General features: G+C 40.8%; 1 protein-coding gene across 1 annotated transcript in view; it reads left to right on the plus strand.

Moving 5' to 3' along the window:
- The window catches only part of PARN (poly(A)-specific ribonuclease), a 167,071-nt gene that overhangs the window by 59,495 nt on the left and 84,009 nt on the right, over window positions 1-23,567 (plus strand). The window contains exons 19-21 of the mRNA XM_047087376.1: window positions 1,980-2,035; window positions 3,437-3,523; window positions 6,753-6,827. Coding sequence (XP_046943332.1) covers window positions 1,980-2,035; window positions 3,437-3,523; window positions 6,753-6,827 — 218 coding nt within the window. The remainder of the gene's footprint in view (window positions 1-1,979; window positions 2,036-3,436; window positions 3,524-6,752; window positions 6,828-23,567) is intronic.

Genomic DNA, 23,567 nt, shown 5'->3' on the forward strand with positions numbered 1-23,567 from the left:
AGCCTGGAGCCTGCTTCAGATTCTGTGTCTCCCCCTGTCTCTGCCCTTCCCCTACTCACGCCCTCGCTCTCTCAAAAATAAATAAACATTAAGCAAAAAATTTTCATTGTTAATTTGGATCATTTAATGCTGTTAGAGAACATGAGCTATTATTTACTGACAGCCCAGTGTATTATTGAACCTTAAGGTCACTTTTGATTTTTGGGGTGTTTGTGTAGCAATGAACATGTTGATTCAAGCTTTTATTCTTCTGTTGAAATTAGAGTAAACATTTTAAATTATTTTTATGGTGCTTGCTATGTTGCATTAACTTTTAAATTAAGTTTTTTTTTTTTTTAATTTGGTTTTTAGAATCGGGGACTATCTCTAAATTTACTAAATGGAAAATTGAAAACTTTATGAAGCATAAATATATTGAGCCTTCTCACCCAGGAGTAACTTCATAGGTTCTGGTCGGCAGTAGTAGTAATAGCTGCCGTCAGTGACAGACTCCTTTGTGACGGGTGCTCTGTGCGATAGTGTCTTCTGGGGTCCCAGGTAGTGTTGATTGAATTGGGTAAAAGGCTCCCAAGGGCGCCTGGGGGGCTCAGTTGGTTAAGTGTCTGTCTTTGGCTGAGGTCATGATCTCATGGTTTGTGAGTTCAAGCCCCGCATCAGGCTCCATGCTGACAGTGCAGAGACTGCTTGGGATTCCCTCTCTCTCTCTGTCTCTGTCTCTGTCTCTGCCCCTCCCCTGCTCACGTTCTCTCTCTCTCTCAAAATAAATAAATAAAAACTAAAAAAACCAAAACCAAAAACGGCCCCCAGAGCCAGAATAGTATATGCTTGAGCCTAAATTAGTGAACTAAAAATAAAATTGGTTTCTTAGCCATAGGATTTGGGTTATTAAATTGTAGGCCAGGCAACAAGTTCTTAAACCACAGAGTACCATGGCTTTGTTTTTTCTGGCATTAACCAAACAGTGTTATTTATACTGATGGTTCCATTTGTAAACTAGATCATGCCCTGCTTGGCGTTTGAATGCCTGAATAATATGCCTTAATTGTGGGTCAGTGAAGCCAAACTAATTGCTTGTTGGGCTCTTGGATTGCCTTTTTAATTTGCTGTATAATGCAGTCTCCACCAGAAACATACCATGTATTGTCATCTAAGCAAAGCTTATTAAAATCATCTTACAAACAACGGAATGCCTGATATTTTGTCCATAATCTTGCAAATAAAAAAATTAAATGCATTACAGAGAGTTGTAAGATACAAATATGCTTTTTTGAGTGCCTTTGTATCTGTTTCGGAAAGTATACATAAAATGCCTGTTCTACGTTTTATATCAATGTGATTGCTTTCTTTACCACAGATTGTTTCGCTTTGTGCTTTTAATATGTTTTAAATGACAGTAATGGCATGAGCTTCTAAGATGGTCACTTATTTCAGACTGTGCAATTCACCCAATAAGATTGGTATTGGTATTCGTCCAGTGACTTTCTGTTTCAGTAAAAAAAAAGAAAAGACATATTTGCTGTCATTCTCAGTTCTCCAAACACCAGTCATAAGAGTTCCCTTTATAATTTGTAGGGACAGTTGTTCAGAAGTCGGTAAGATTGTTAGCATTCTCCGATACTTGTTTTCTCTCAGTTTCTCTCAACTAACAAGCAGACCTGCAGAGGACTTTCTTTTGACTCTCTGGTCACTAATTTCGTCCGTGTAGCTAATATTTATTGAACAGCTGCTGAATGCCAGGAACTGTTGTAGGTGGAGGGATGCCACAGGTTGGTGGTTGGTTGTTTTTTTTTTTTTTTCTATTTATGATTAATATTTAGTCCTAGAGAAAAATCTTTGAGGTGAATTGTAAGAGCTTTTTAAAATGATTTTAGAAATGGAGTAATATATTTAAGAAGTGTCTACTTAAGAATTTAATAGATGCCTATGTCGGGTTTTCAGTAGAAATTAGCCCATTACCTGTTTTTCTTTTCTTTTTGTAGGTTATTTCTTATGAGAGTCATGGATATCCCCTATCTCAACTTGGAAGGACCAGACTGTAAGTGAATTTGTATTTTCTCTTTGCATCTGCACATGTAAGTGTGTGGTCTGGAAGGGATAACAGGAAAAGTACGACTGAAGAAAGAGCTTTATTTACTTAAAAATAGGCAGTGATTTTGTGGTGGATATGAATACTATGCTTAACGTAATGGTACCCTTGGGTCTTGATTAACTCATCTCTTGAGTTATATTTTCCAGTTTATGCATGAATTGAATGTTGAAAAATGTATATCTTCTCTTCATTATTTCGTTTTCACTCAGAACTCTAAATTCATCATTTCCCATAAGCGCACATGATAAATTTTGAGATGTGTTAGCTGTGTTACTAACCATAAGTTCTCTATTTTCCAGTTACTTGAGTATGTATATTTTTTGGTTGGGTAGGGTTTTTTTGTTTTTTTTTTTCATTTTCCTTTTTCATTGAAAACCTTGGAAGTCCAGTCCTTTAGGGAGATGGTTACTGCTGCTTCAGATCAGTTTTCTACTTCATCCTCCTCACCTTCCCACTTTTCTTTTCCATCGCTTTCTTTTTTTTTTTTTTTAATTTTTTAACATTTATTTATTTTTGAGAGACACAGAGAGAGACAAAGCGCTAGCAGGGGAGGGGCAGAGACAGAGGGAGACACAGAATCTGAAGCAGGTTCCAGGCTCCGAGGTGTCAGCACAGAGCCCGATGTGGGGCTCGAACTCACGAACTGCAAGATCATGACCTGAGCTGAAGCCGGCCACTTAACCAGCTGAGCCCCCCAGGCACCCCTCCATTGCTGTCTTTCTAACCTTGGTTTATGGGCCTCAATCCCTGCCATTGGATATAGATGTGGGAGAACTGTAACTGATGGTAACAGTCCTTGTGGTGATGATCAGAGGACATAGGTGTTGCATTCCATATCGGAATTCTGTTTCGGTGTACTCTTGTCACAAGAATTCTGCCACCTCAGTGCCCTCATTCCCGGTTTATAGCCACGAGTAGCCAGAGCGGTTCAGTCCTAGGACTACCTCTGCTTAAACTCAGCCCACTGAATGTGGACGGTGCGTTACCTACACATGCAGACAACTAGATTAAAAGGAGAAAGTTAAACACTTAGTGAAATATCTTGAATAGAGTAGCCTTTTATTTTTCCCCTTTAAATAATTTTCATGGGAACTTCATGAGTTCCTGTGGTCTGCATAGAATTGTCAGGATTCAAATTGTTGTGGGTTCAATAAAGTATCAGAGCCCGAGTCAAGGGTGAGATGACAGAGTGCTGCCGTTCCAAAGAATACTTTTAGGAGTTGTTTGGTAATCATGAGTCCTTCACAGCAATTCCTCAAGTTAGCTTGGAGGCAGTTCCTTTAAAGAACCACTGGTATATCATTCACTTTTCAGCTGTCAACCTTTTATCCAAAACTTGTCTCCTAGTGCAACCAAAACGCGATCATGTTCTCCATGTGACATTCCCCAAAGAATGGAAAACCAGCGACCTTTACCAGCTTTTTAGTGCCTTTGGTAAGTAAATCACAAGTACATATGTACTTTTAGGATTTTGCTATGTTTTTGGTCTGTGCAGGTGGCCACAGGTATATGACAGCTTCAGCTCGGACGTGAAAGAGTATTGCTCTGCAAGAGTTTAGTCGCACTCATGGAGTATTTCAGGGTTTGATATATTGCTATTTTTGTGCTAATGTGACCTGAGGAACTTTTAATAGCGCCCCACAATAGAGTGCTATTATTAATCCACGGAAAGCAGGATACTATTACTGTGACTGCCCTTAGTGCTGACCATGGAAAATAAATCTAGGCAGAGGATAAATCATGTTTAAGATTAAATTCAGAGAGAACGTCTGTTTCGTAAGGGCAAGTCACGGCTTGACACTGAATAGTCCAAGCACATGAGCACAGATGTTTAAGAGGACCGAGATAGGAGTTATGAGGGCGGTAGGGCACCGTTTTATCAGGTCAGGTGATAGGTGGAATCGAACAGTCTTCTGATGAGGGTTTATAATGACCCTTCTGAAGTCTTCAGCAGTTCCTCTTTAACCAGTGAAATATTTAAGCTCTTCTCTTTTGAAATTTTAGGTAAAGGCAGCACGAAATCTAAATGGCCAATACTAAGACTGTCCATTAATGTTTATGTACCTTTTCACTGGGCTAATATCCTCTAAAATGTAGCCATTTAAAAAATATCTGAAGAGTTTATTAAAAGATGGTAAAGTGTTTATATTTTAACATTTCGTGTAAAAAGCAGGTACAAAGTAGGATTCCTATATAACTTTTTTTGTTAACACTTTGTATAGAAATCAGACTGAAAGGAAGCTTCATGCTATTACCACTGACTATTTTGAGTTTTTTTTTTTTAATTTTTTTAGACAGAGAAAGTGCGAGCAGGAGCAGGGAGGGGCAGAGGGAGAGAAAGAATCTTTTTTTTTTTTTTTTGAGAGAGAGAGAGGGCACAAGTGAGCAAGGGGCAGAGAGAGAATCCCATGAGGGACAGAGAGACAGAGAGAGAGACAAAGTCAGGGCTCATGTTTCTTGCCCCAAGCAGGGATCGAGCTTACCCGAAACGGGGCTCATGGAGAGAGAGAGGATCTTAAGGAGGCTCCACGCTCAGAGTGGGGGTCCAACACAGGGCTCGATCCCACGACCCTGGGATCATGACCTGGGTTGAAATCGAGAGTCAGACGCTCACCTGACTGAGCGACCCAGGCGCCCCATCGCTGACTGTGAGATAGGCTTCTTTATGCTTTTCTGTATTTCCTAAAATAAGCATATATGTATTAGATTTTATAAGCAAAACACTTTACAGACTTAACTTTTAGAAACGTAAGCGAAACAAGGTATGTTTCCCAGTCTTTGCAGCCATCTCAATGACGTCTGAAATTCTGGTCTTGCTTGTTAATTTAAATACAGATCTGGAAATGCAATTGAATTTCATGGCTAATTTGTTTTGAGAGCTTTTGATATTGTTGCCGTTCTTTCTCGAATTGCGAAGTGCTTACCCTATTTAGTCAACCTTTAATTGGGTAAATTAAGTAGAAGGCTCAGGGGAGAATTTTGTTTTCTTTTTTTTTAACATTTTTTTAAAAGTGTATTTATGTATTTGAGAGAGAGAGCACAAGCAGGGGAAGGACAGAGAGAAAGGGAGAGAGAGAATCCCAAGCAGGCTCCACGCTGTCAGTGCAGAGCCCAATGCGGGGCTTGAACCCATCAACCCTGAGATCATGACCTGAGCCGAAATCAAGAGTTGGACGCTCAACCAACCGAGCCACCCAGGTGCCCCTCAGTTTTTTTCTTTTTAAGTTTATTTATTTTGAGAGAGCAAAAAAGCCTGGGTGGGAGTGGGGCAGAGAGAAGGTGAGAGAGAATCCCAAGCAGGTTTTGCACTACCATCTTGGAGTCTGATGTGGGGCTGGAACCCATGAACTGTGACATCATGACCTGAGCCTAAATCAGACACTTAACTTGACTGAACCATCCAAGCGCCCCTGTTTTCGTTTTACTTAAAAAACAAATGAGTTGTGTGATACTGGACAGATAATCTCTCTGTGTGTCTGTGTCCTCACCGGAGATGCTGATGATGCCACTTACTGTATTCAGCATTTCACGAGGACTAAATGAGCTAATTCGTGGAAGGCATTTAGCATAGTTTGTGGCCTACAGCAACTAAATAAATGTTGACTATTATTATTTATCTAAAACACACACAGTAGAGAAGGGACTTTAGTCATTGAGGAAGTCATTATGGTACCTTGCTGTGCAACAGGAAGTGAGTTTTTGTCCTATGACAATGAGTTTGCAAGCATTTGTAGCCTTTGAAAATTTCAGCAGGAATTAAAAACATTTTTTTTCACTACTAAATTCCGGTGATGTTTACCCAGTTTTAATAATTCCAGTCTTGCGTGTCTTTTGGAGGAGAGCAGTAGCAGGATAATTAGGCCTCTGCTTGCCCTTCAGTTTTCTCGAGCTCCTGCCCCCCCACGCCTGTCCTTCCTTCTCCCCAGCGCCCTCGTGCCTTCTGTCTGTCTGCAGGTGGTTAGCCTTTCTGGAAGGTCTGTCTCTCTTCATGTGAACATCACTTGGTTTCGCTAGACTGCTTTCTGCCCCTCTCGGGTTTTTCTTGCCTCCGTTAGTCTGTCTTGGTTTCCTCTCTCTGACACCTTCTTTTCTTTGGTCCTCGTCTACCTGCTACCTGTTTGCTTTACCTGGCCTTGAGATCAACGTTGAGTTTTTCTCACTTCTTGCTACTTGGATTCCTTTTGTGTTTTCCAGTTGTAATTTTCAAAGCTTATGCCTCTCCTGAAATGCTTAATGCAGTAAGTGCCATCGTCATCATCTGACGAGGACAGAGATGCAGAGAGATTATCTGTCCAGTATCACACAAGTCATTTGTTTTTTTAATTAAAATGAAAACAGGGGCGCTTGGGTGGCTCAGGCGGTTAAGCGTCTGACTTCGGCTCAGGTCATGATCTCACGGTCTGTGGGTTCGACTCCCACATTGGGCTCTGTGCTGACGGCTCAGAGCCTGGAGCCTGCTTCAGATTCTGTGTCTCCCTCTCTCTCTCTGCCCCTCCCCTGCTCATTCTCTCTCTCTCTCTAAAATAAATAAATATTAAAAAGGAAAACTAGGGGAAAAATTTTAAAAAATTAACACATTCTGAAATATATCAGACATGCAAATGAAGTCTGGTAGTGATCTGAAGGGTCACATGTTCCCTTTACTTTTATTTCGCTGTTACAGGTAACATTCAGATATCCTGGATTGATGACACATCAGCGTTTGTCTCTCTCAGCCAGCCCGAACAAGTACAGATTGGTGAGTGCTTGGGGTAGAGGTTTTGTATATGAATGAAAATGCAAGCTTGCCCTCTTTATGCGGTGGCTTCAGTCCTCTGATTCACAAGCATTGCTGCCTGGTTTGTTTAGAGCTGTGTCTAAAATAAAGGGGGTAATCAGTCAGTATCACGTGTAGATTGCCTCCTTTCTGTTCCCCTCGCGTTGCACTTTTTTAAAACGAGTTGCAGATTGGCTTTGAGAATTAAAAGTAGCAAATTGAGCAGAATGGGGAGCATCAAAAAGTGATACCTGTATCCATTGTTCATCTCTGTACTGTTTCCATTTATTTATGTTTTTGTCATCTATTCATTTCATTAAACTTGTCTCGAATACTTGTTTTACAAACACACTGGAAGATGTTTTATTTGCTTTCAAAATAGAACAGTAAAAGATGGAACACCACATCTCTTACTGGATCCTAAATAATTTTGCTCTTAACCATCTGAAAATGTATTTCCTTAGGATTGAAAGTTATTGATAAAATATGTGTTGTTAAACAGCTGCTTCCTCAAATAGATTTCAAGTTTCCCTGGTGCTTAATAATGTAAGCGGTGTGGAATTTTAAAGTGTTCTGTCTTTTTTTTTTAATGTTTATTTATTTACTTTGAGAGAGAGAGTGCTTGTGTGAGTGGCAGAGGGGCAGAGGGAGAGAGAGAGAGAATCTTAGGCAGGTTCCATGCTCAGCAGCACAGAGCCTGACGCGGGGCTCGATCCCACGACCGTGAGATCATGACCTGAGCTGAAATCGAGTCTGACTCTCAACCGCCTGAGCCACCCAAGCTCCCCTAAAGTGATATGTCTAATTAAACTTTTGTTTATTTAACAAGGTACCACGTACTGAAACTATATAATTCTGATAAGGTAACTAAATGAGTAACTATATATGAAAACTTCCACAAGTATGCCCATTCAGATCAGAGTATTTTGGTGTTTCTTCTTAATTATATGACCACTGCAGGAATATAGGTTACATTGCAGTGAAGAGCTTAGACTCTGGAATCACACTGCTGCCCTACCTGTAGTTGTATGACCTTGGGCAAGTTCTTTAACCTTGACAAGCTTCTGCTTATCTCTCTAAAGTGAGGATGACAGTATGAATTTATTGGGATTATTGTGAAGATTACAGGAGATGATGTACATGAAGCTTGGCACAGCTTTGAACGTGTATGACGATTACTTGGTAGTGGATTTCAGTGTGAAATGTCCTTCAGGAGCATGTGACACCGAGAATAGTGTTGGATACAGGGTTTGAATGATGTTGCTTGTTAAATGTTTTGGTGTTTGCTTATTTCTGTGATTCATTCTCCTGCGATCCTTAGAAAGGCCTTTGAGATGGCCCCCAGAGGGACTGATTATTAGAGAGGCAAAGATAACTTCGGGGAGGGGAAAGGGACTCTGAGATCGAGAGTGTGACAAGACTTTCTTGCGGCTGCAAGGACACAGAACTAGAACTTTTGGCTGGAAGTCTAGCCACACCTCCTTGGCCCAGCATCACCCTTCACCTCCCTCACAGCGCATACTTGTGTGACACTGAAGCCACACGGTGGGGTAGAGGAGATGCAGACTGCCCCGGGGCCTACCCTCGCCCCACCGCTCGTCGGCTGTGTGTCTTTGGGCAGGTTATGTGAACTCTCCAAGCCATGGGCTCCTCATCTGAGAGGTGAATTCGGTGACGGGTACTTTGTGAAGCGAGGTCACGGACATTAGTGGGGGGCCTGGCACTCCACCAGCGGTGCTTGACAAATGCTAGGTGATTATTCCCATATCTGCTTGGCCTCCCTTGCTGCGAACAGTAAAAATGAGAGTGTGTGAACGTGCCGTGAGATGTGTACAGCACCAGCTGGTGGTATTTGCTTGCACACACGAGCAGACTCCTTGTTTATGTGTGTGCGGTATCACAGCTTCTTGTGACGTTCCTGTGGTACCATGTTTGACGTCTAGTAATGCTTGCTCCCTTGCTTACGATCGCAATATGCCTCCAACGGTAGCTTTCGAGCTCACTATTTCATTCGGCGATACCTGACATCTGGGAACTGCATTTCAGAATCACGTTGCTCCGGAGGCACATCATTTGATTGGTTTTGTGTGTTGCTTCCCTGAGGGCAGTATTGAGTCCGCCTCGTTCCCCACTGACTCCTTCTCCAGTGCCCGGAACGCACCGTGGCATGAGTAGAAACGTGTGTTTGAGTGGGTAACATGGGGAAGAGGCCAAGATGAAATTGTGACCTTTTTACCTTTTTCCTCCTACCTGAAGTAGGTGACTATTGTGTCTCAAGAGATGCAGCTTTACTAGTAAAGTCTCAGTTTCCATTGTAGGCTCTTACACAGAGGACAACACTTAACAGAAATACCTGGCCATTTGCACATGCTGTGCCTATGACCATAAGTTTCTTTGCCACAAGCCACCTCTTTACCATCCTTTTCCTCCAGAGCTTGGCTATGTCCCATTTCCTGCCTCATGTCGGCTTAAACATCCATTTCTCTGGATGTCTCCTTCTCTGGGCCCCATTTCTGTGCAGCCTGGCATCCTTCATGGATATACCTTGTTTGATTATCTTCCCTGGCGAACTGTAAACTCTTTGAGAGCAGGAACCAGACCTCTTGCTCACCGTGGTGTTTTTAGTGCTGAGAGTAAATGTTTAGTGAGCTGGGTAAATGATAGTCAAAGTATCATGACTTGGAAATGCCTTTTTGCTGGACCACCTGGGTGGCTCAGTCGGTTAAGCATCTGACTTCAGCTCAGGTCATGATCTCACAGCTCCTGAGTTTGAGCCCCGTGTGGGGCTCTGTGCTAATAGCTCAAAGCCTGGAGCCTGCTTCGGATTCTTTGTCTCCCTCTCTCTCTGCCCCTCCCCTGCTTGTATTCTGTCTCTCTCTCTCTCAAAAATAAATAAAAAAAACGTTTAAAAAATTTTTTTTAAAATGCCTTTTTGCATGGGATGGATATTTATAATGTCTCTGGTCTTTTGCCGTGATGTCTAAAATTATGCAGTTTCATTGAAAGTGTAAAAATCTGTTTTTTATAGTAGTAATTCTGATGATGAGAGAGACCTAGGATAGCTAATGTGCTGCAAATCCTATTAGTGTTAACTTAAACAAATTACTTATTCATTTCAGTGGAAACAAAGGGCCTGTTAGATCAATAATGTAACATTGGAAAAATCATTAAATGCCTATTTATATAGCAGCTTGTAATGGCTTCTTTGGCTCTGTTACAAACTAATTTTTGATTTACATTTAAGAAATGGCTTCTAAACTGACACCTGTCTTTTGATAATACTAAGTCTAACCAAGATTAAAAAAAAAAACCAAAACATTTTCAGTATCTTGAATATGAAAGTTCCCTTTTTCTAGGGAACGTTGTTATACTAATAATTAAAATCTTTCTACTGAGTGCCATTTGGTTTGATTCCTGATTGTTTTGTTTGTTTGCAAAACATCAAGGTGAGGGTCTTTGTGGCTTTGGGGTGTTCAGGTGGTGATAGCCCATTCAAGCCATACACTGAGCATTGTTCCCCGGTAGCTCGTGAGGTAAGGTAGTTCGTGACCATGGAGAATGTCACTTAATGTCACTGTTGGGAATTTTCCTCAAAGAACTGGAGTGAGAAATCACCTTTCATTGTAACTTCTGAATTGCTCATTCATATTTAAGATTCTTATATTCCTGGGGTACCTGGGTGGCTCAGTTGGTTAAACATCCAGCTCTGGGTTTCAGCTCAGGTTATGATCTCCTGGTTCGTGGGATTGAGCCCCGCCTCAGGCTCCGTGCTGATAGCTTGGAGCCTGCTTGGGATTCTCTCTCCCTCTCTCTCTCTGCCCCTCTCCTGTGTTCTCTCGCTCAAAATAAATAAATAAAAATAAACTTGCAAAAAAACCAAGATTTTTATATACCTAATGTAGTTTTGTTAGGGAGGGGCCCAGCAATATTTCAAAAGTTCAGAGAACCATCTAGTCATACCCTCAATGTTTAGACATTGAGTATTTTTGTCTTGAGTGTCCTAAATGCATCATACATTTTCATAGTAATAGCTTGAGAAAAAAAAACCTTTTCACTTATGTTGAAAGCTGGAAATTGTAACATACTGCCAGAAATATTTAAAAAGCAGAAATTGATAAAGGCACTTCAGAAGAGGTAGAAATCTGACAATTATTTTGTAAAGCCAGCAGGTAGTTGTATAAATTTCTGATATGCTGCCTTAGGAGCTCGTTCAGGACAGTTTGTTGGGATGGAGGGAGAAACTTGCTTCACTTCACTTTAGAGTATGAGCATGTTTATATTAAATTGTACTTTTAAACGCACAGCTTTTATTTGCGCAGAACAGGCAAATCTTTGAGTTGTGGATATGACCCGAGGCGATTAGTCAGCATTGTTTTGCTAAAGGGTGCTTATAACTTTAAAATTTACCCGTGCTTTTTGTTTTCCTTTTAATGCCTGCAGAGTCTGTAGTGATAATGCCTTGCTTCATACGTGATATTAGTGATGTGTGTTATTTTTCCTTGATCATGGTTGGTGGGGGTTACTAATTTCGACGGTCTTTTCAAAGAACCAGCTTTTGTTTTAATTCATTTTCTGTATTGTTTATTATTGCCTATTTACTGGGTTTCTGCCCTTTTTTTTTTCTTCCCTTTTTCCTTCCTTTTATTTGCTTAGGGTTTACTTTGCCCTTCTTTTTTTCCCACTTGCTGAAGTAGAGCCCTATGTGATTGATTTTTATTTTATTTTATTTTATTTTATTTTATTTTATTTTATTTTATTTTATTTTATTTTATTCATTTTATTTTATTTTATTTTATTTTATTTTATTTTATTTTATTTTATTTTTATTTTATTTATGTTATATTTTATTTTTTTGGGGGGGGGTACAAAAAGGTGATTTTATTAAAGCACAGGGACAAGACCCGTGGGCAGAAAGAGCTGCCTTCTGTGATTGATTTTTAAACGTTCTTCTACACTTGTTCACCCCTGGCTTCCTAAAGGTCGCCCCTGGGTCAATATAGCTCAGTGGTCAGCCAGGGAGTGGTCATGTGTGTGCTTAAACACCTTGAGCCGGTGAGGCTTCTACCTTTTGCCAGCTGGGTTGGGGAAGATATGCGACGTGTAAGCAGTTTGCACGTCTGCCCCGTTTCTTACTCTCAGCTGTACCTTCTTACTTTCTGTGTGGGTGTGCAAGCCCTCACAGCCAGCTAGCACTGTGGATGTAGCCGAGACTCTTTCCTAGCCATTGACTTTGACCTTTTTTGTTTCCAATATAAACATTGCAAGCCACAAATTATTCTCTAAGCACTGCTTTAGGTGCCTCCCACAAATTACGTGTTGTAATCCCATTATTATTAAATTAGATGCATTTTCTAATTTCTCCTTTGACCCTGGATTGTTTAGAAGCATATTGCTTCATTTCCAAGTGTTTAGAAATTTTCCTTGAACTCTTGACACTAATTCCTAATTTAATTCTGTTGTGATTAGAGGTTTCGCTATGATTTCAGTCTTCTAAAGTTTACCGAAACTTGCTTTATGGCCTAACGTAAGGTCTACCTTGCTGAACATACTGTGTGCCCTGGAAAAGAATGTGGGTTCTGCAGTATATGGTTTGGTGTATAAAGGATACTGGTGCTTAGATATTCAGTGTCTTTACCAGTGTTTTATTTAATCTATTAATTTTTGAGAGAGGGTGTTAATAAAATCTCCTGTGATTATGGAATTGTCTATTTCCTTTTTTTTTCTTTTTTTTCTTTCAATGTTTTTTGTTGTTTTTTTTTTTATTTTTTTATTTTTGGGACAGAGAGAGACAGAGCATGAATGGGGGAGGGGCAGAGAGAGAGGGAGACACAGAATCGGAAACAGGCTCCAGGCTCTGAGCCATCAGACCAGAGCCTGACGCGGGGCTCGAACTCACGGACCGCGAGATCGTGACCTGGCTGAAGTCGGACACTTAACCGACTGCGCCACCCAGGCGCCCCTGGAATTGTCTATTTCCTTTTAATCGTGTCAGCTTTAAGATTGTGTTATTAGGTGCATACACATTTTTTTAAGTGTTATTTATTTTTGAGAGAGAGACAGAGAGACAGAGAGAGCAAGTGCGGGAGGGGCGGAGAGGGAGTGGGGGGCACAGAATCTGAAGCAGGCTCCAGGCTCTGAGCTGTCAGCACAGAGCCCAAAGGCGCCTCAGTGCTTTTGTCATTTTAAAATTTGTTCTTTGTTCCCTCTACTTTTGTTCCTTTGTTTCTCCCTCTCCTGTCCTCTTTTGGGTTATTTGAAGTTTTTAAAGAATACCATTTTAATTTCTCCCTTGCCTTTCTAATGCTCACTTCTTTACATTATTTTTTAGTGGTTGCTTTAGATATTTTAACATCTGTTCATAACTTTTCAGTGTAATTAGAGTTCATATTATACCACTTCACACATGATGTAGAAAGCTTACATTCCATACAGGTTCATTTATTGCAGTCCCCATTGGTTTCAAGCTATATTTGGTGTATGTATAATATTTGCATGCGTTATAAATCCTACAAAGTCGTGTTATAATTTTGCTTTAAACAGTCATATGTATTTTAAGATATTAAAAGGGTGGATTCTTTTCTCTTTACCCAGATACTTAGCAATTCAGATGTCTTCATTCATTCCTGAAGATCCAAGTTTCTTTAGAGTATCATGTCGCTTTAGTGTAAGGAACTTCCATCAGTATTTCTTATAATGCTGCTGTTGTGGCAGCTGATCCTCTTAGTTTTCCTTTATATGAAAATATCTGTATTTTGTCTTCATCCATGTAGGTTATTTTAGCTGGGTATGGAATTCTGGGTTTCTCTTTTAGCATTTTAAAGATGTTGTTCCACTGTCTCCTGGTCTCCAACGGTTTCTGAGGAGAAGTGTACAATAATTGCATCATTGTTGCCATATCGAAATATAGATATTCAAGATTATCTCTTTATCCTTGGTTTTAGCAGTTTGACTATGATGTATTTAGGAATGGCTTTGTTTGTAATTATCCCATTGGGTGTTGACTGAGCTGCTTGAATCTATAAATGTATGTCTTTCACCAGATTTAAGAAGTTTTTAGACATTATTCACATATTTTTTTCCTGTTCTGTATTCTCTTGTATCTCCTCCTGGGGGCTCCAATTACCTATATGTTAGAGGCTTTTTGATGTTGTTCCAGTAGTTCATTTTTTTTCCTACCTTTCTTTTCTCTTCTTCTTGTTGGGTATTTCTGTTGATCTACAAGCTCACTGGCTTTTCCTTCAGTTCTCATTTTTCTACTGTTAAGCCCATCCAGTGAATTTTACTTCGTGTATTATATTTTTCTGTTCTGTTATTTCCATTCAGTTTATTTTTATCTTTCCTTTTTCTTTGTTGAGGTTTCCTGTCTTCATTTATTTTGAGCCTCTGTTCCTTTACCTCACTGAACATAATTAGAATAGCTTATTTAAAGTCTTTGTCTAATAATTCTAGCATCTGCATCACTTATGTGTTGGTACCTGTTGATCACGGTTCCCTTGAGATGGGTCATGTATTCTTGGCTCTTCACATGCTAAGTAATTTGGGATTGTTTTCCTGGACATTGTGAATATTCTTTCCCGGAGACCCTGCATTCACTTAGGTCCCTCAGAAGAGTGTTGATATTTTGTTTTAGTTCTAGCAACCATTTAGTTTAACTAAACTCAGACTACAAACTCATGTCTATGGCAGGTCTGTGGCTCAGATCTCAGCTCACACTGCTTTCAGTCTGCCACATGCGAGGTTAAGTAAGGGTTGGAGCACCTGGCTCAGTTGGTAGAGCATACAGCTCTTGTTCTCAGGGGCGTAAGTTCTAGCCCCATGTTGGGTGTAGGGATTACTTAAAAATAAAATCTTAAAAAGGTTAAGTCAGCATCATGCAGACACATGGGCTGAGGCTATACACCAAATTTGGAGTTCCCACTTACTGGTTTCTTCTGTTCTGGGATTCCTTTGTCACTGGTTGCCTCATGCTTCTGGTTCCTCTTACCAGGAAGACATAGGATTCTTCTTTCAGAGTTTTAGTTGCCCTATGCCCCTTTAGCTGCAATTTCCCTTGAGGGCATAGTCTCTCTCTGTCTCTCTCTCTCTGTCTCTCTCTCTCTGTCTCTCTCTCTCTCTCACACACACACACACACACACACACACACACACACAAACAAACCCCAGGAAATTTACTTTGTGCCAGCTGGCTTCCTCCAATTTTTGACTCCTTTGCAAAATCTACCTGTTTCTGTTTATATTCTAGAGCCCTCAGATACTTGGGGTTGTTTTTGTTTTTTCACTTTTTCTCAGATCAGCAGAAAAGTTGATTTGTCAGAAGCGTATTTCTCCAGTACTGGAGGCAGAATACCTTTATTTGTGCTTTTAAATTGTGTAGTATATGATTTCGATGGAACCCTTCCTGCCATATTATTATGTTGTGCTTAACTACCTCTTTCTGTTTGTTAAGTAACATTTATTAAAAAAATTTTTTTTTAAATGTTTTATTTATTTTTAAGAGAGAGAGACACAGAGCTTGAGTGGGGATGGGGCTGAGAAAGAGGGAGACACAGAATCTGAGGCACGCTCCAGCCTCTGAGCTGTCAGCACAGAGCCCGACACGGGGCTTGAACTCACGAACTGTGAGATCATGACATGAGCCGAAGCTGGACACTCAACTGAGCCACCCAGGCGCTCCATGTTAAATAACATTTTAAAATCTCATGTTAATGCATTTAAAAACAAAAAACAAAAACAACAAACAACCTGGGACTTAGCTCCTTTAACCAATTAAAAGTGACTTAAATTCAGTTCCTTTTGGGTAGGCATGTATGCCAATAGACAAAATCAAAGGATTTGATACCTTTGCTTCTTTCTATTTGTTGCCTTTTTCATAGTTGGCTAGTGCGTTATTGTGTATTTACTCTTGTCAAAGAGGAAATGTGCAGAACATTCAAGAAAGAACCAAAAAAAAAAGAATGTTTTTCCTTTCATGTTAATTTTCCTAATCTTAAACTCTGTGTAGTGTTACTTTACAACAGTTATCTTGAATTATAAATATAGCAGTAGATAAATGAGTTCAGCTGTGACATGACTTTCTAATGGTTCTATTAAATAAGCTCGTTTTAGAGGGAGGCCCTAATAAATTACTTGTGTGTTTAAATGATACATGAGTTTCATGCCATAAGTACTGCATCCGAGAAACAATGCATTTGTTTTTATACAGGCGAACTTTTTGTAGCAGTGGCTTATTGGTAAAGGAAAATCATTATTAGTGAGATAGCGTGAATGTCTTGTTTTGTGTATATATATCTTCTGTTGAAAACTTCTTAAAGCAATTGACTTTTTTTTTTAACTCCTCTAAATCACTTAATCTGCAGAAAGTACTGTGGAAATTTTTAATAATATTTATTAAGAGCCTTGTTTTCCTAATTCTCCCATGTGTTTAATCTTGAGAATTAGCAGTGTTGCACATCTGTCCTATGAGATCTGTATCAGGCAGGTTTATGTAAGAGAGTAGCGATAACTTGAAATCTCCCTAATTAGTATTCTTTAGGGCATTAGCTGGTATGAGAATTGGGCAGAAAGCTTCCTGACTGCCAGATAAGGCTTCCCAAGTTCTTAACATAATTAACCCGCTTTAAAGCAGCAATAAGAAAATGAGTTCTGTGGCAGTGAGAATGTAACCAGGAGAAAGAGAGGCAGTGTTAGAGCTCTAGAGGCTGAATCTTCATGTTCTGTTAAATTGTTTCTGGTCCATAGCAAAACATGGGATTTGATTTTTGTGTTCTCGAGCCCATGTTGTCTGGACCTAAGAATGTTGGCTTTCTGTTACACTATCAGAGTATTTAGTGGATCTGTCATATTTAATTGTAGTATCACTTGTAACAAACTGCTTTTGTTGTGCTCTCTTGCCCCCAGTTTTAGAAGTAAATCAAATTCATTGTTGGAAATGTGAAAAATACTTGAAAATATGAAGAAGAAAATTCGACCATGGTCTCACAACCTAGTCATAAATACTAGTATTATTTTGATTAGTCTTTCTTTTTAGTTATTGTATTTTGTAGAGATGAGTATTTTCATGACTTTTAAAAATCAATTGGGATCTGACTTCAGATGCATTTTTGAGTCTGCTTTTTTAGTTAATATTAGGTCATGAGCGTTTCTCGTGCTCTCACACAGTTTTCTGGGAGTGTTTTCTTTTTCGGATGCATTGCATTTCACGTAACTTATTTAACTATGTCCCTTTTGGATGACAAGTGTTTACTATTTTAAATTCTTTAATTTAAAGGTGTCTTTATTAATGCCTTAGTCTATCTTTCATTTCAAAACATTTTTTTCAAGTTTATTTATTTTGAAAGAGGGAGAGAGAACAAGCTGGGGGTAGGCAGAGAGAAGGAGGGACAGATTCCCAAGCAGGCTCCGTGCCATCAGCACAGGGCCTGACGGGGCTCAGACTCACAATTTTATTTTTAAAATAAATTCTGGAGATGCAAAAATCATTAGATTCAAATGAAAACGAAAAAAAAAAAATCTAAAAACAGCTCATTTTTTTCTTAGTAAACAGTGATGATTTATTGTTATTAATAGTAACATTTTAAACTACCAGAGAACTCGAAAAATTGTCCAGTGTCCCTCTCTTTATTAACAAAGATAATTGCAGTAATATTTGGGATTTACCTTTCACTTGTGTATGTGGTATTTAAGTGTATATTTCATCTAAAGTAACGTATGCTTTGCGTATTGTTTCACAGTTTGTTCTTTTAACAGTTTTCTTTGTTGGACATTTAAGCAATTCTAGGCCTCTTGACTCCTATTCCAAAATAAGCTTTTATTTATTCTTCTGATTGAGCTTTAGAATCGTTTTGTTAGGGTCAGTCAAACAGCCCATTGGTATTTTTCGCTGACATCTTAACCAATTAATTATATTGACGTCTTCATTTGGACATACTGAATCTGTATGACTAGGGATATGATGTGTCCCTTTATACACTCAGATAATTCTGTGTATCCTTGAATGGAGTTGTATGTTTCATTGTTATTTTTATCGTACATACTATTTAAGGTTATGCAGAATACTAAATCGTGCCTGATTTAGTGCCGTGTCGCTCTTAGTACATTTTTGGAATGTTGGTGGTAGTAGGACGTTTAAAGCTGTGAGGCCGATCTTTCTGATTGTTTTCAGGCCCCTGATAGACAAACTTTGAGGACTCAGTGTGAACGTTGTGTCTGAGTGTTGTTCCTGAGGCTTCCAGTGCCAGTAGGTGTTGTGTTTTTGTCATCAGAAATAGCAAACTGCTGATGAAGTAGGTTAGCTGTGTCCGTCTTTACGCGTTTATGTTGTTCTCTCATCCGTGATTCCACATTTTACAACCTGATTATTTTTAAAAATGAAATAAATCTGGTTTTAGCAAATCTGAAATGGTATACGTGAAATAATTTGGGGGCACATCAATGGCTAATTCAAAATACTATTTTGTTACTAAAAATGTCACCAGCGAGTCACTTGGGGTGATGGAATTACAGGTAGTTTTACTTCATTGTGTGTTGTGGTTTTTCTTTTTTTTTCATTTTCTGACTTTTCTAGAGTGAACAGGTTTTACCTATGTGTTAAAATATTTAAATTTAAGACTGAAACATTACTTGCCTTTATATACGTGCAGGAGCACAGCAAGGGGAAACATTTTGCTTTTGAAACAGACGGCTGGCAGAATAGTTCCTTCATACGGTTTGACTGTAGTTATTTTATGTGTCTGTTTTCTAATCCTGAAATTTATGGAATTAGTTTCTCTGAATTTTCCTCCTTCAATTTCTTGGCTTAAATCTGCTATTCTGAAAGGATGAATATGAAACATTTTTGATACATGATATTTGTTGATAATATTTTCACTGTTGAGTGTTTTTACAACCTGTCTTTTCTTGTTTGTCCTGGAAAGAAGCCCAAATATCACTTTAGTAGCAGGCTAAACGTCACTTCATTATGTTTAGCAAAAATGCCAGAAAATGCTAGACAACTGAAGTGTTAAGTAACTTATAATTGATGGTGGTGATGGCCCCTAACACTTCAGACCATGGCTTTGCCTTAACTTCCACACCCCACTTCAATATATCTAGGTATTAGTGTTTTTCAGGTTGTATGATTATAAGAAGCAAACATTGCTTAAAATAACTGTTTAGTAACAAGGCTTTATATTAACACTGTCCAGTTAGAAGGAATGGCCTTTGTCCTTTCTACATGTTAATTGGAGAAATGTGGGGTACTGTTTTTTTTTTTTAAGTTTACGTATTTATTTTTGAGAGAGAGGGAGGGGGAGAGAGAGGGACAGTGTGAGTGGGGGAGGGGCAGAGAGACAGGGAGAGAATTCCAAGCAGCCTCCGTGCTGTCAGCCGTGAGCCAACTAGGGGCTCAATCCCAGGAACCACAAGATCATGACCTGAGCTGAAATCAAGAGTTGGGATGCTTAACCCACTGAGCTAGCCAGGTGCCCCTTGGTTTGTTTTCTAATTGCATCAAAGGCAGGGAGCAACCTGCTGTAGTATTAGGAAAAGGGAGCCTAGAAAAGGCAACACATTAAAATAAAACTTTAAAACTGAGTTTTTTCCCCCACATGCATCCTTTATTACCATGTAGTTAACAAGAGAAGGGAAATAAGTTATGACAGCATATTATGTAGCAAAAAGAAAATATGAGCCACTTATAGGAGATCTGCTGATTTTGGTAATTGTTTATTTTTAATGATTTAAAATAATTATTTAATAATTTAAAATCATTAAAAATTGAATAATTTTTAATAATTAATTGTTTAGTGTTGTTTATAGTAACAACGTAGAAGAGAATAATTATGAAGGTATGTTGTACAGTTTTTAATAACATGGTTTTCTTCTGAAATCTGCAGTGTTCATCTTTGCATAAATATTTGCCAGTCTACTCTTGAAGAACGGAGGGACTAAATTTAGATGGGAATAGATATGAAATAATAGTCTCTGCACTCAAGGAATTCATGGCCTAATGATGCAGATGGGTATCTAGGCAGCTAGCGCGTCCACACGCGCTCAGTGCCGTGATGAGGGAGAACCCGCCCCGCCTGGCGTGGAGTTGCAGACGGGGGGGAAAACAGGGAAGGCTTCCTGGAGCAGGTGACGCCTTTGCTCACCCCGGCAGGTAACCTGGTACAGGCAGGCTCAGAAAGCTTTGCTGGAGAGCACGACCAGTGCATCCTTTGGTGGGACTGGAGCAGAGGGTCCATGTGGTGGATTGGCTGGAGGGGAAGTTAGAAGGTAGAAACACAGAAGTTTGTGTGTTTGAATTTTACCCTTTGTACGACTCTTGCTGTAAGGTTGGTTCGGTGTTTTGCTTTGTTTTGTTTTAATTCAATCAAGTTTTAAAAATAAAATACTACGTCTGACTAGTTTTCTTTTAGAAGCCGGGGCTTTTGAGAGAATTTCCAGGTGTTGAGTGCCAAGTTTGTCGACCAAACAGGGAGCCGCCTTTGGAAAGCCTCATTGTTGTCGGAGTTGGCTCCCCCGTCCCCACAGCACTCCTCCATATGTGTATGGTGGCGTTGTGGTACCGAGTCAGAAATAGACGGACATATTCGAGCAAGTTCTATTTATTTTTAAAAGTCTAGAAGTGTGGTTTTTGCATTTACTCTAGTTCATAGCCCTCTCTGAGAGACTGAGGCCAAATTGAATTTATCTGGGAAGCTGCCACCTCTATAAATGCTGCACAGAGTAATAAATGGGCCATTGGCTTCCAAGAATTGGTGACAGTGCACTTCGGTTCCCAATTTAGAGTTCATGAAAATTATCCCTTGACAAACAAGATTATAAAAAAAAGAAATTCCACTTGATGGATCCATCTTTTGATAAACTGTTAAATGTCATTTACGGAAGCATTTCTGGGGCGAGTCAGGGTGGGGAGTAAATGACCGAATGAAGGAATGCCGGTGGCAGGTGTTTTGTGTTCAGGGCAGGGGCCGTGTCTGAGCCAAATCTTGTCGCGCTCGCTTTGTCTCAGTAGACTAGGGTGGGAACCAGCTGTGGTTGTTCATTTACATCCTTGGAATCTGGGAAGGTGCTGGGCGCTGAGCTGGGGAGGCTTTGAGGAGAGGCCTGGGTGTGGTCCTTGAGAGGGCTGCCTCTGGGTTAGCGGAGAAGAGGGAGGCGTGTGCAAGCACAAGAGGGCCGAATGAAAGTGGATGTTGGCGGCAGCGTTTATCAGACGCTGCTTCACACTCTCTCTGTGGGTTGTGAAATCATTTTAGTGAGCATGACCAGCTTTTTAAAAAAAATGTTTAGGGGCACCTGGGTGGCTCAGTCGGTTGAGCGTCCGACTTCGGCTCAGGTCATGATATCGCAGTACATGAGTTCGAGCCCCACGTCGGGCTCTGTGCTGACAGCTCAGAGCCTGGAGTCTGTTTCAGATTCTGTGTCTCCCTGTCTCTCTGAACCTCCCCCGTTCATGCTGTCTCTCTCTCTGTCTCAAAAATCAATAAAGGTTAAGAAAAAAATTTTTTTAAATGTTTATTTGTTTAGAGAGATCGAACGTGCACATGTGTGTGCGCGCAAGTCAGGGAGGGGCAGAGAGAGAAGAGAGAGAGAATACCGACAGGCTCCATGCTTTCGTCACAAAACCTGGACTCATGGCTCAATCTCCTGAACCGTGAGATCACGACCTGAGCCGAAATCAAGAGTTGGATGCTCAACTGACTGAGCCACCCTGGCACCCATGAGCAGCATTTTTATAAAAGGAAGGATTTAGGAAATTTCAGAGTGAGTCCCATATAATAAAGGTAGGCTTGCTTTTTTTTTTTAATTATTAGTTTTTTAAAATTTACATCCAAATTAGTTAGCCTACAGTGCAACACTGATTTCAGGAGTAGATTTCCCTAATGCCCCCTACCCATTTAGCCCATCCCCTCTCTCACAGCCCCTCCCATAACCCTCAGTTTGTTCTCCATTTTTATGAGTCTCTTCTGTTTTGTCCCCCTCCCTGTTTTTACATTATTTTTGCTTCCCTTCCCTTATGTTCATCTGTTTTGTCTCTTAAAGTCCCCTATGAGTGAAGTCATATGGTTTTTGTCTTTCTCTAACTGACTAATTTCACTTAACATAATACCCTCCAGGTCCATCCATGTAGTTGGAAATGGCAAGATTTCATTCTTTTTGATTGCCGAGTAATACTCCATTGTGTATATATACCACATCTTCTTTATCCATTCGTCCATCGATGGACATTTGGGCTCTTTCCATACTTTGGCTATTGTGGATAGTGCTGCTATAAACATGGGGGTGCACGTGTCCCTTCGAAACAGCACACCTGTATCCCGTGGATAAATGCCTAGTAGTGCAATTGCTGGGTCGTAGGGTAGTTCTATGTTTAGTTTTTTGAGGAAGCTCCATACTGTTTTCCAGAGTGGCTGCACCAGCTTGCATTCCCAAGGCTCGCTTTTTTTCATGTAACCTTTTTAGGTATAAATCTGTACATGCAGATATACGTGTATGTGTACCAGGTTGTAATAAAACAATATCATTGCAGGTTTGGTCCCCAAGGTTTGAGCTCACATGCTTTAGGAGACCGCCATGCATGCAGAGCATGATAGCTGGTGTTAGTAGTGGGGGAGGAAGTGAGGGTAACGGACAAAGATCTTGATCCTCGGGTGCTTCCTGTCTCTAGACCAGTCTGGCGCCACAGGTTCATGTGGACAGCACCTAGGAGGCACGTTCATTCCTTTACGTCGCATCTCCAAGGGCCAGGAGGAGACCTTTATGCTTGTCACCAGGAAAGGGAGATTACGGTTAAACATCTGACCCTGTTGTCCATCCCCCTTGTTTGGGCCTCCCTGTGGAAGGAGGACGGATGTCATTATCTGATTATCTCACAGCCAAGGGCCTTTTTGGCCGGGAGGTAGGGGTGCTGCATTGAAGAAGGCAGGCCTGGAAGCCAGCTGTTGGGGTCCCTTGTGGCAGCACAGACTAGGAAGCAGTGGGGAGTGTAGAGGCTCCTTGCAGCCGTCCGGTCTCTTCACGGATGGGGTCTCCTGGGCTGGTTCTTTTTGGCGGTGGTAGCAGCTGTGTAGTAGGAGGCCCCGTTTACCTCAGGCCCAAGATCCATCTCCGACGCCACCTCCTGAGGAGTCCTCGACTTTGGGGGACACAGAAGCGAGGCTGAGTCACATCTTCCATCTTTCTCTCGACTTGTGAGGACCCCTGAGACAGGGTGATGCTCCCCACCTGCCATCCAGCACCAGTGGGAGGTGTGGTCGGAAAGGGCCAGATTCTGACGGCCTGGGTGGCGGTGGCTGGCCCCGTCACATTTCGCTGTGGCATATGAGCCACGGGAAAGGCTTTCTGCACACCCAGCAGGGTATGGGTGTGACCCTGGGGACATGGTGAGGAATCTCTTTCACGGGGCATGACAGGTTCTGCAGTGTGGGAGGGCTGAGAGGCTGGGTGGGGCTCTAAAGTTTCCAGAAGTGGAATGACAACCAGTAGGGACCCCTGGTTCAAATTGTGTCTGTTCAGGGGCGCCTGGGTGGCTCAGTTGAATGTCTGACTCTTTATTTCAGCTCAGGTCATGGTCTCACGGTAGTGAGATCCAGCCCTGCATCGGCCCGAGCTGGGTGTGGAGCCTGCTTAAGGGTTCTCTCTCTCTCTCTCTCTCTCTCTCTCTCTCTCTCTCTCCCTCCCTCCCTCCCTCCCTCCCTCCCTCTCCCTACCCCTCCCCCCAAACAAAAAAAATAATTT

Source organism: Lynx rufus, unplaced genomic scaffold, assembly GCF_022079265.1.
Source record: "Lynx rufus isolate CCGP_SWC_20201006 ecotype Redwood Valley unplaced genomic scaffold, mLynRuf1.p SCAF_23, whole genome shotgun sequence".
Lineage (NCBI taxonomy): Eukaryota > Metazoa > Chordata > Mammalia > Carnivora > Felidae > Lynx > Lynx rufus.